Source organism: Hyperolius riggenbachi, chromosome 1 (assembly GCF_040937935.1).
Source record: "Hyperolius riggenbachi isolate aHypRig1 chromosome 1, aHypRig1.pri, whole genome shotgun sequence".
In the NCBI taxonomy this organism is placed as follows: Eukaryota; Metazoa; Chordata; class Amphibia; order Anura; family Hyperoliidae; genus Hyperolius; species Hyperolius riggenbachi.
The window spans coordinates 415236625-415249041 of NC_090646.1; the positions used below are offsets into that span (position 1 = coordinate 415236625).

The following is a 12417-nucleotide window of genomic DNA, read 5'->3' on the forward strand; positions in this document are numbered from 1 at the left end:
GACATCACATCATGTGAAGTCCTGTTGCTATGGAGACGCAACGCTGGACTTCTATGAGCGAGGTGAGTTTTAAATTCTCCCCTGCCTGCATGCAATTTTACAGGGAGGGAGGAGTGGAATTTTAAGAATGTGGCCCGTGGTCCGCACAATGCGACCTGGGCTGTGTAAACATTGCCCAGGCCTGCTATAGATGCTATAGATGATGGGGTATCATAACAACATTACTATAGGTTTTTTCAGCTTTAGGTGCATAACTATAGTCATAGTAGTTAATAATCAACAAAAAGGCTGCGCTGTCACAAATCAATGTCTACCACACAAGGAAGTCCTTATAATACAATGGTGGGATCGCTGTCACACTTTTCCAGTTCGGATAGTATGTAAATGCTGCTGGACTGCGCTCTCCACCTCCTAAAAAATGACACAAAACAGCCTCACATAGCGTAACTCTGCATAGTCCAATCTATACACACTGCACCCGTGTCTCAGTGAAAAAAGTGCTCCACACGTGCTCACACGCTCCTTTCAAGATTGCGCTCACCAACTCATAGCCACCTCAGACAATAGGTGGGTCTAGCGCTCAAAGCAGTATCCTCAGGCACTTGGTACTGTTCTTCACCTTTTTCTTTAATATTAAAATTTCTTCCACATAAAAATATATAAAAAACACAATAGTGTGATATTGCTAGACAATTGTAAGCCTCCCGCGCATTGTATGCGCACTCACTTGATATCCACTTGTATCTTAGCGTATCACAGATGGTACAACAGCGAGGTCTGCCCAGCGTGTGGTGTATGAGCGGCGTCCCGTCTCCCCAACCTTTTCCGCGGCGTTCCTCCCGCTTCAGCGTACGTTTCCTGAAACGCCGCGGAAAAGGTTGGGGAGACGGGACGCCGCTCATCCACCACACGCTGGGCAGACCTCGCTGTTGTACCATCTGTGATACGCTAAGATACAAGTGGATATCAAGTGAGTGCGCATACAATGCACGGGAGGCTTACAATTGTCTAGCAATATCACACTATTGTGTTTTTTTATATATTTTTATGTGGAAGAAATTTTAATATTAAAGAAAAAGGTGAAGAACAGTACCAAGTGCCTGAGGATACTGCTTTGAGCGCTAGACCCACCTGTTGTCTGAGGTGGCTATGAGTTGCTGAGCGCAATCTTGAAAGGAGCGTGTGAGCACGTGTGGAGCACTTTTTTCACTGAGACACGGGTGCAGTGTGTATAGATTGGACTATGCAGAGTTACGCTATGTGAGGCTGTTTTGTGTCACTTTTTAGGAGGTGGAGAGCGCAGTCCAGCAGCATTTACATATAGTCATAGTAGAGCATGCTACTGGGACAGTACAGGTGTTTCATCATGTATAAGTGCATAGTGGCTTGTGCAGGCAGTAATAGCAATGACCAAAAAAATCTGCATGACGCCAGCACTTACACAGGGACAAACTAGGCAATTGCCCAGGGCTCCAGAGCAGTCTGACAGCCCCCCTCAGGTCTCCTTCCAAGTTAATTGTGGTCCCCCAGGGTAATGTGGCCCTCCAGGGCAGATTTACTGTAGAGTGCTCCCCTCTGTCCTTGATTTACTGCAGAGTGCTCACAATGGAGCGTTCTCACCTGTCTGGCCAGCACGCTCACAACTTTCAGTCTCCATTTATGTGGTATCTCTGGCCCCATTACTTGGTGGCATGTTAAGTCAGTATGAACATGCTTGCAGGGAACAGAGAAAAGGCACCTCCATTGGCCAAGAGAGAGCCTCCAAAATAATAGTGCAATGCACGACCCACACAACTGGCCGCTTCTTACATTGGTTGTTAGCAACAGAACAGCACATAAACCCACTAGTAGCAACTCCATGCAGGCTAATGGAAGCACATTTAAGTGTCTCCCTGCTGGAGATACCATTGATGCAGGTAATTGGTACTGCAGGCCTCAGGGTGCAAAGATTTCAGTGTTTCTGTTTTCATCAAACTGGCCAGTCAGAGATTTGTCATGACTGACATACATGATCAGCATGGATTGAGTTCCCCTTTAACCCAATAGAGATTCCCAGAGCTTGTCCTGAGCCTCGGCTTCAAAGGATTCTTCCCAGATCCCCTGGGATCGACATTTTGTTAGGCACCTTCTAGCTGGAGTTGCACTATAGAAAGAGACACGTTATATCTAGTTATTCTTAAAGAGACTCTGAAGTCTCCCGAAAATGAGGTTTTTACTTTAAAAACCTCATTAACATTATTGTCCCTCTTAAAACGCCGCAGAACCGTGGCTGAAAACCCCCTCAATCACCCCAAACTCACGGGGGTACATCGCGGGCTCCTTCCGCATAGAGGCAGCGCAGCTCTGGCTCTATGCGCGTCAATCAGCCCGAATCGCCGCCTCTCCCCAGTCTTCCTTCACTGAGAGGGGCGGGGGAGAGGCAGATATATGCGCTGATTTACACGCATAGAGGCGGCAGCAAAATCCACGACCAAGAAAGTCGGGGATTTTGCCTGCCTAGTAAGGGGTGAGTTTGGGTGACTTTTGCCTTCTATTTACCATCAAACTGTAGAATTCACAGAAGGTCATTTACAGAAGGACTTCATTTTCCTACAGACCCTACAAACGAAGTTCCACTGTAACCTAACAGGACATACAAAAAAGTACTTTCTTCATTTATATTATTGCTATGTTGTTTATTTATTAATTATTTTTGAAATTTTTCTATAATCTTTTTTTTCTTTTTTTTGAAAGCAAGTCACGATTATTGACAAAAACGAGAAAAACACTTTACAGATACAAGCAGTTATTCAGTACAATAGATGTACAGGTATCAAGGATCTATTGAAACGCCCGCCATGCTTTCAGTAACATTTTAACCCAAAAGCTAAACAAAATAAAACAACCACAATGAAACCTTTCTATATCTTTAAATGCATATATAAAATCATTTAAGGCTAGTCATCTTGCTCTGGGTACATACAGTTGAAAACCACCTCTGAATGTGATTGTAAAGATAGCCTCAATTCACTAAGTGTTAATTCACTAAAGAAGCTTGCCTTATTAACCACTTGAGGACCCACCCTTTACCCCCCCTTAACGACCAGCACTGTTGTTGCTGATCTGTGCTGGGTGGGCTCTCCAGCCCCCAGCACAGATCAGCGTGCAGGCAGAGCGACCAGATCGCCCCCCTTTTTTCCCCACTAGGGGGATGATGTGCTGGGGGGGGTCTGATCGCCCCTGCCTGCGGGTGTTGCGGGGGGGGGGGGCACCTCAAAGCCCCCCTCCGCGGCGAAATCCTCCCCCTCCCTCTCCTACCTGGCCTCCCTGGTGTTCCGGGCTGCACAGGACGCTATCCGTCCTGTGCAGCCAGTGACGGGACGTCCCCTGTCACATGGCGGCGATCCCCGGATTATTTCCGCTTGTGTTTACATTTAGCCTGCGAGCCACCATCGGCGGCCCGCAGGCTATTCACGGAGCCCCCCGCCGTGAATTGACAGGAAGCAGCCGCTCGCACGAGCGGCTGCTTCCTGATTAATCAGCCTGCAGCTGGCGACGCAATACTGCGTCACTGGTCCTGCAGCTGCCACTTTGCCGACGCGCATTATGAGTGCGCGGTCGGCAAGTGGTTAAGGTATAGAGATCATTTTGACAGTGAGAGAGTTATCTTATCACTTCTGTCCTTAAGTTACCTCCTCTGTAGTTATTTTCACATGCAGTTAATTAACAGCCTGTCTTTAACTTTAGAATTCTGTAGTTATTTTAAGTATTGAGATGTTAACTTTAGAGATCTCTCCTTAACTTAAAGACAGAAGAATTAAGTTTACTATATGCGTTTTTACCATGGCGATAACACTAGAAACAGCTCAGAAACGTTATTAAAGACAGGAGATAAGCTTAGTGAATTGAGGCCATTGTGTTTTGTGTAGAGCAAAGGGTTAAGCAAAAGCTGTTTTGTTAACTTTTTTGTGTTTTCTTCAGGTCATGTCCCTGTATAAGACACGTGGTGGAAAGTGGTTTCATTTGTGTGCATGTACACCTTCTGGTATTATTGTTAACCTGCTCTTAGCTGACTGAAATATAGATTGTAGTTTTGGATGGTAGAAAATCTATGTGTATGCTTTCAGATGCATGACATAGGACAAGAGGTAGTATGACACTTGCTATCACACGGAAAGTTTCAAAGAGGCAGAACAGCTGTCATCCTTGGGACTGCAATGGCCACATTAATGGAGTCCAAGGTACATTACTAATGTGTCTTTGGACCGCTCTAGGGATGTACATTATCAGCCAATTTTTCTTTTCTTTAACCTAGACTAGACCTAGACTAAGAAATCAGCATAAAGGGTGCATGTTTCTAGGTCCCATCTACAGGGAGCATTTGAGGATCATCAAATTGCATTTAAATATCCTTTTGGAGCTTTTTTTGTTGGATACTGACTTACACTTATTGACTTATCTTATTGACTTACACATGTTTTGGGTTTCTCTGAAAATGTTTGGTAATATCTTGGTGAAGCGTGAAGCAGAATTTATTTAGCACACAAGAAAAAAAAAGCATCACTATGACTGCTTCTTTATTTTTTCTCATTTCATGTTTCCTATAAGCTATTTTAAAAATCTGAATGAACAAAGAATGAGAAAGGACTTGCTTACGGTCTATCTGGTCAGCAAACACTTCACCATAGATCATCCAGTAGGGCATATAAAAAATGTTCTTTGCAAGTTTCCATGAGGGTTCCTCACTGGGGTAGAGGATGGCTTGCCTCGCTACGCCAAAACTCATCAGCACCACTAACATAATGATTACAAAATACATCATGTCGATCATCTGCACAAATAAAAAAGCAGAAAGGAAAAAGAATATATTAGATTTTTATTATAGACATGTTGTGGACACAAAACTATGGCCTCAAATCACTAAGCTTGATCAAACACTTTATCGAACGTTTGATAATTTACCTCATGGGTAAAATCTAATTTTGAATTCACTAAGATGTTATAGATTTATTGAACGTTTTATCGATAAACCATTCAATAAATATATAACAACTTAGGGAATTCAAAATTAGATTTTACCCATGAGGGAAATTATCAAACGTTTGATAAAGTGTGTGATAAAGCTTTGTGAATTGAGGCCTATATGGGGAAATCTGTAGTCTCTATGGAACAGGAAAGGGTTAATGGGATCTCTGTGAATAACAAGAACAACCTAAGTTTTTCTTGTTATCCTCTTACAAGTGAAAGTAAGGTCATCCTTATACAAACATTAATAATTTTGGAATACCTTTCTAGCCTCCATTTACTTACATAACCAGGAAAAAGCAACTAGAAAGGCCTCAATTCTGGTAGGGTTTCGGGCAAATTTCCACAGGTACGATAATTTACTGCATGCAGTAATGGTATTTTGCAATTCTGGTAGGTTTTAGTCATGTTTTATCGCATGCTGTAAATTTTAGTCATAAATTACCAGTAAATGCAGTAAATTATGTGATAATTTGTGCGGTTATTTTACAGACAATCACTATTTTCATGACAATAAGAGGGTGTGTTAGCGCATAATTTAGTTTAAGACCTGCCTCTACCTGGCGGCAAAAGTAAATTTTTGTGCATTTTGCAGTTTTTAGTGGAGTTCCTATTGCAGTTTTAGTGGAGTTCCTATTCAGGCTGTGTAATAGAAAAGAAGAGTAGAAATAAAACTCCAAATATTTACTGAATTTATTTTCTAGGGTATGCCTATAAATATACTTTTCATAGTTTGCTACATAATCAAATACACTCCATTCCCCCCACCTCCCCCCCCAAAAAAAACTTCCAAAGACTATCCTAACTTATGGAAGACAATTAAAGACAACTATTATTTATTTACCACATGCTTACTGCTGAAATACCACACTTTTTTACCGCACTTTCTGCATTTTCCGCACGTTTTACTGCGCACTTTACCACATTTTTCGGAAATGCAGAAATCTTTTAGAATTGCTAAAAAAAGGAAAATACCAATTGTAGCATTTTACTGACAGAAAATATTTACCGCACATAGCTACCAGAATCGAGGCCAATGTGGTAAACGTCTTGTACATGAAGCTTGAAGCTTGCAAATACTTTTTCTAGTACTCCAGACACTCTATATAGCTTACATAGATTTAGGTTCAGTTCCCATCTGTAGCCAGTTCATGTGCGACCAACGATAGCGGACAGTGTAGTGTCTGCTCTGATGGTCTGCTGTGGACCAGCTGGAGCCTGGGGCAAAGGCATTACCTCCATAGAAATACCTGTCCGAGATTATCACAAACTACACAGAAGTGCTGTCTACCTACTGCAACGTATCCAATGGATCTGTTGCAGACCGACAAGCTTGAACGGCTCCAATATATAAAATAGGAGCAATTCACTGTCAGTTTTGCTATGCAGTAAAACAGACAAAAAAAATGTCCTTTAAAGGATACCAGAGCTGAAAGAAGGAGGAGAAATGGGGGAAGGGGGGAGCAGGCATGTAAGGGGAGCTGTTCCAAAAATGAAAAAAGAGGCAGCACTCAACTGGCTGCAAAAGATGCTATATTACAGAACAAATACTACATGTTACGGACACACCTTCATCAGGTGTTACAGACACGCCTTCATCAGGTGCATAACACCTGATGAAGGCGTGTCCGTAATATAGCATCTTTTGCAGCCAGTTGAGTGCTGCCTCTTTTTTCATTTTTGGAATATACAGTACCTGGACGGTAGAGCAATCCGGTCGAGGCCAGACACCGGCAGATACCCAGTACAGGCCTATCTGGGCGCTGTTTACTGTTGGATTTTTCTACAAGGCATGTAAGGGGAGCTGTACTGATGCCCATTGCACCCCCTATTCCCCTCCTTTCTTACCTAAAACCCCCCTGCAGCCTTTTCCGGGTTGCTGGGAGTTGCGATCACTGTGTCTGCGTTGGCCCGGCTGCACGCTTCCGACTGCACCCAGTAGTGCTCTGCGCATGCTGTAACTCGTGATGTAATGCGCAAGCGCAGAGGGCTCCTGTACCGTCATGCACTGTAGGACGCGGGCAACCGGGACAGCGCATGCGCAGTAATGATGATCCTGGTGACCCACAAGAGGCTGCTGGGGGTCTTTAAGTAAGAAAGGAGGGGGGCAGATAACAGGGGGAGTGATGGGCAGCTGCACAGCTCCCCACACATGCATGCTCCTCCCATTTCCCCTCCTCCTTTCGGCTCTGGTATCCTTAAATTGTCAAGTGGGAACACAGCCAAAATGTGTTGACTATTTCTTTGCAGAAAGTAATAGTAATTGGTAAGACATCTGAAAAGTTAACAACGCATAAGGATGTAGCTTCATCTACTTTACTTTCCCTAACGTTCAGAAACTCTCCAGTGTGTCTCACAAAAGGGTTTCACCAGCCATAGCTTGGAGAGAGATCATTTTTGTAAGACTTTAATTTTTTTTTGTAAATTTTCATTTTCAGTGGTCATTTCTATAATAAACACTTTTCATTCATATTAACATTTGAAAAAAAAGCCATGTATCAATTTAGAGAGCAGAAATAATTTTTAGAGTCACAGAAACATCAGTCATAGAAAAATACATATATTTATGTAGATCTGTACATCAGTCCTGAAAAGGGACAGATGAGGAAGATAGAGGGGGCAGCAGGATTTAGTTCCCATAGATGGACTGTCCCACTGAAAAAGGGACATTTGGAAGTTATGCTCCCCACTTTTTGCTGTTAACCTTCCTGGCAGTAAGCCGCGCAGTAGGTTTTCTCAGGCCCTGCTGGGCCGATTTGCGCAATTTGTTTTGCTGCACGCAGCTAGCACTTTGCTAGCTGCGTGAGCATACCGATCGCTGCCGCCCCGCGCCGATTCGCCGCTATCCGCGTCGCTGCAGAGACCGCCCCCTAGACCCCTGCGCTGCCTGGCCTATTAGCGCCAGGCAGCGCAGAGGGGTGGATCGGGACTCCCTTAGAAGTCACGACGTCCATGACGTCGGTGACGTCATCCTGCTCCGTCGCCGTAGCAACGGGGGAAGCCCTCCAGGAAATCCCGTTCTTTGAACGGGTTTTCCTGATCGCTGATCGCCGAAGGCGATCGAAGAGGGTAGGGGGATGCCGCTGCACAGCGGCTATCATGTAGCGAGCCCTAGGCTTTAAAAAAAATAAATAAAAAAATGGCTGCGCTGCCCCCTGGCAGTTTTTAATAGACCGCCAGGAGGGTTAAGGGCCTACAGAAAAAGAAAGGAAACTGTAATAAAAAGTAACACAAAACTTATGCAAAGGAATTTAGGATGGCAAAAATTCACATTAAGAATGCAAATTTTACAAACAGTAAAATAGAATGAATAAAATATAAATACTGTATATTAATGACAAAAATGCAAGGCCCTCGAAAAACAATGATAGTGTTAAGATGATCAATGGGGATAAGAAGGCATATTTATTAAAGTGAACCTAAACTGAGAAGGATATGGATCAGTTGCCTGACACTACTGCTGGTTCTGTGTCTCTCATAATTTTAGCCACAGCCCCTGAACAAGCATACAGATCAGGTGCTCTGACTGAAGTCAGACTGGATTAGCTCCTTGCTTGTTTAAGGTGTGTGATTCAGCCACTACTTCAGCCAAAGAGATCAGCAGCGCTGCCAGGCAACTGGTATTGTTTAAAAGGAAACATCCATATCCCTCTCAGTTTAGGCTCACTTTAAAGCTCAAGGTGAAGCACCAAATTTTGAAAGTGAATAATTTGGGAGCTGGAGGAGCTGCGATAACTTGAGCACCATCATAGGCTGCTATGTTAGCACCCGCTATTTATAGCCACAGTTTGTATAGTAGGCAGCCCCAGTGCCTGTTATTTTACCACAGTTATTACTTATTGCAGCTAATTGCAACTGTTAAAATTGGAGCCTCTGCCACCCAATATGTGCAGCCGCAGTTTCGTTAGGGTTATGTATTGTTTGGGGGTGATTGGTTATGGTTAGGCATAGGTTTGAGGGGTCATAGTTTGGGTGGATGGGGTCTGTTAGGGTTAGGCATAGGATGGGGGTACGGTTAGTGTTAGTATAGGTTGGGGGGATGGTTAGGGTTAGGAAACAGGGTATGGAAGGGGGTATTGTAACGATTGTGGAATTCTCTCCGTGATCAGCGCACAAGACGTGCGCTGACACTGCGGAAATCCTCCACAAGCGTGTAATTTGAGGGAACCCAGCAAAAAGTGCAATGCACCGGTAGAGGGAAATTCCTGTCGGCAGGTGGAGCTGTGGAGTGCAGAGGAACAGCTCCTCTGCCCTGCCACAGACGCAAGACAGGAATTGCACGAAGGGAAGAAACGCAGGGCAAGATAGCCCTGAAGGAGAGAGCAAAGCGACAGAGGGTATGTGTGTGCACCAATCTAGTCGCCAACCCGCGACAGTGCATACACAACCATGAAGAACAGGAGAGAAGGCAATCGCCAGAGATGGCGATTGCTAACAGCGACACAAGACTGAATAAGCACAGATGAGGAATGTATGTATGTCCACCAATCTAGCCGCCACCCTGCGACGGCGGACGCACAACAAAGGAAACCAAGTGAGAACGCAATCGCAAGAGAAGTGATTGCGAAAGAGAATGAGCACAGGGACAGATTGTATGTGTGTGCACCAAACTAGTCGCCAACCCGCGACGGTGCATACACAACAGTAGATATGAAGTAGGAACGCAATCGCGAGAGAGGCGATTGCCAGAGGTGACACAAGGCTACAGCAAGGCAGAGCATGAGAGTAGCAAAGGCACAGCAAATCATACAATGAGAAGATAAGGAAAATAACAAACGCTAGCTAAACGCGAACACCGCACTCATTCGCAACAGTGCACGCATTTATGCGCGGTCTCCGCATGATAAGCACAACAGAGACAAGCACGCCTAACTAACCACCGACAGACAAACATGAAACAGAGGACGCGAGCGCTTGCTTAACGGTTACCTCACCGAGCCTCCAGCAAGCGTTCGTAGCAGACAAGACAGATACACGAAAACAGGAATAAATGAGAGATAGGATCCACAGCACTAGCGCAAGAGGCTAGTGTGATCCAGGAAGACAGAACAGAAGGATCCACAGCACTAGCGCAAGGCGGGTGCGATCCTGGCAAGACAGATAGAGGAGATAGCTGGTAGCAACCGCTGCTCCAGCTATACTCCAAGAACAAAGATCAGAACGACTTCCTGTCGACCACCGCTGGGACAGGACAATCGCAACAGACAAACAAAACAAATAAGCAATCCTAACTGCACTAGGGAACCTGCCTAGTGCAGTCCCAGGAATTACTCTAAGCTAATCTTTAAACAATGAGCAAGGCTGACACTCCAAGAGTGTTACACAGGACTAACCCTTATGACCAGCAAAGGACTCTGGGAAACATAGCTCTTTATAGAGCAAGCCTACAAAGGATGTGGCTAGGCAATCTGCATGACAAACGTATGCAAATTCCTCAGCAGCAAGCTGCACAACTGACAAAAGGTCTCTCTTCCAGAGACCTGCAGAATGCAGACCTGAACAGTGGTCAAAAGGCTGCCTGCCTGCGCAGGCAGCCGAGCGGATACTCACAGGCATGCTTCTTTTTAAATTGTAAAAAATATATAACCTTTAAAACAATATATATAGCAATACACTGAGCAACACGTGTTAAAATACATATATGCACAATATATTGTTAAGGTGTGTCTAAGACAGTAGAGAAGTGCACGTTTCACAAATGATGCCTCAGTGTACAATTATTTATTCATTAATTTAAGAAATTCCTCCATATTTGTAATTCTGCTAACTCTGCTACGTGCTGGGTGTAAAAGCACAGTATTTTAAAATGTGCCACATTTGCTGAAACTAGCAAACAAAGCAATGACTTACTCACACATTCTATTGATGACTGTGATAATGAATACATATGAACCTTTCATACTGCGATACCAAAAGAAGGTTTATAGAAAAGACACAATAAAGGGTCAAAGCACCATGTTTTTACATTCTAGCTGCTTATTGCTAAATCAGTTGCCCTGTTTGATTTTAGGCATTATGTGTGCTGATCTGCACAAAGTGTACTAGGCTATTACTGCCTAAGTGGCGAATTTGTAAAAGAATGTCAGAAATGCAGGAATCAAATACTATGGGGCTATAGTCAGGAATATGCCTTCCTCAACTCACATCCTGAAAGAGCAGCTAAGCCACTGCAGACGTGCCAGGCTGATGACATTCTGTATCACTTAGCAAGCATCTCTACTGTGCAGCAATGCTCTAGGGTAATACTGAAACCTCAACAAGCACATGGAAAGACCCAATTAAATGGCATACTGGATGAAAGCCTTAGGGTCAAAATACACATACATTATTACTAACATTATTATTGCTTTATAAAGCGCCAACATCTTTTATGATACTGTTCAATTAATGCAAAATACAAGTGGTTCACATCGACAAACAAGGACAGTATGGATAATACTAAAAATACTAATAAAATGTACACATACTATAAGATTAAACCACATATTATATAAACTAAATGAAAAGACAACATATTTAAAGATGAATGTCGACAAAGGCCTGGTGCACACCAAAGGAGTTTTTCTGAGCGTTTTGAGTTTTTAAATCTGCTGCTAATGTTATCCTATGTGTCTGTGCACACTGGAGCAATGAGGTTTTGTAAAAAAACCCATAGCATTACATTGGGAAGAGCTTTTAGAGGTTTCAAAAGCTCTTCCCAATGTAATGCTATGGTTTTTTTTTACAAAACCTCCTTGCTCCAGTGTGCACAGACACATAGGATAACATTAGCAGCAGATTTAAAAACTCAAAATGCTCAGAAAAACTCCTCTGGTGTGTTCCAGGCCAAAGTGGGGTTTCCGCACAATGGTCCACAAAAATGTAAGACTTCATCGAATCAGTAAAAAATGGCACACCATGTTTGCTAACATGTTTCGGACACACAATGGTCCTTAGTCATAGCATGAATCCACACTGAGACAGTGACAATTAAATACATTAAACCACACCATCTGCAACAAACTAAGGGGAATGCCCAAAGGACTAGGCGATCTCATGTTGTCAGGAGAAAATAGTACATTATAAAAGCATAAATGGTAAGAACGACATATGACAATATATTTTATGGGAATCCTCCATATTAGCCATATCAACCTACATGGTACATGGTACGTGGACTCTGTAAGAGAGGGTCAACAAAGCCTCCCCCTCTCCTGCAGAGCCCTTATTCCTATCAAGGAAAAGGGGCTCTTCCCCACCTCCAGTGCCCAGGAGAAAGTGGGGGTGCATAAGTCATGGGGGCTTATGTTACAAACAGGGAGCACCTTTTAAAAAGGGGATCCCTAGATATCTGGCCCCTCACAGGTAAACAAGTATATGTATTTTATTTACATATTTTTTTGCATTTTTTTTAAATTAAAAAACAAAACAAAA

At 43.5% G+C, this 12417-nt stretch overlaps 1 protein-coding gene across 8 annotated transcripts in view; it reads right to left on the reverse strand.

Annotated features, from left to right (window-relative positions):
- TRPM3 (transient receptor potential cation channel subfamily M member 3) overlaps positions 1-12417 on the reverse strand; it is a 700748-nt gene that overhangs the window by 50933 nt on the left and 637398 nt on the right. For all 8 annotated transcript variants that reach the window (XM_068236331.1, XM_068236340.1, XM_068236285.1 and 5 more), the window contains one exon: positions 4636-4810. In XM_068236331.1, the coding sequence (XP_068092432.1) occupies positions 4636-4810 (175 nt within the window). The remainder of the gene's footprint in view (positions 1-4635; positions 4811-12417) is intronic.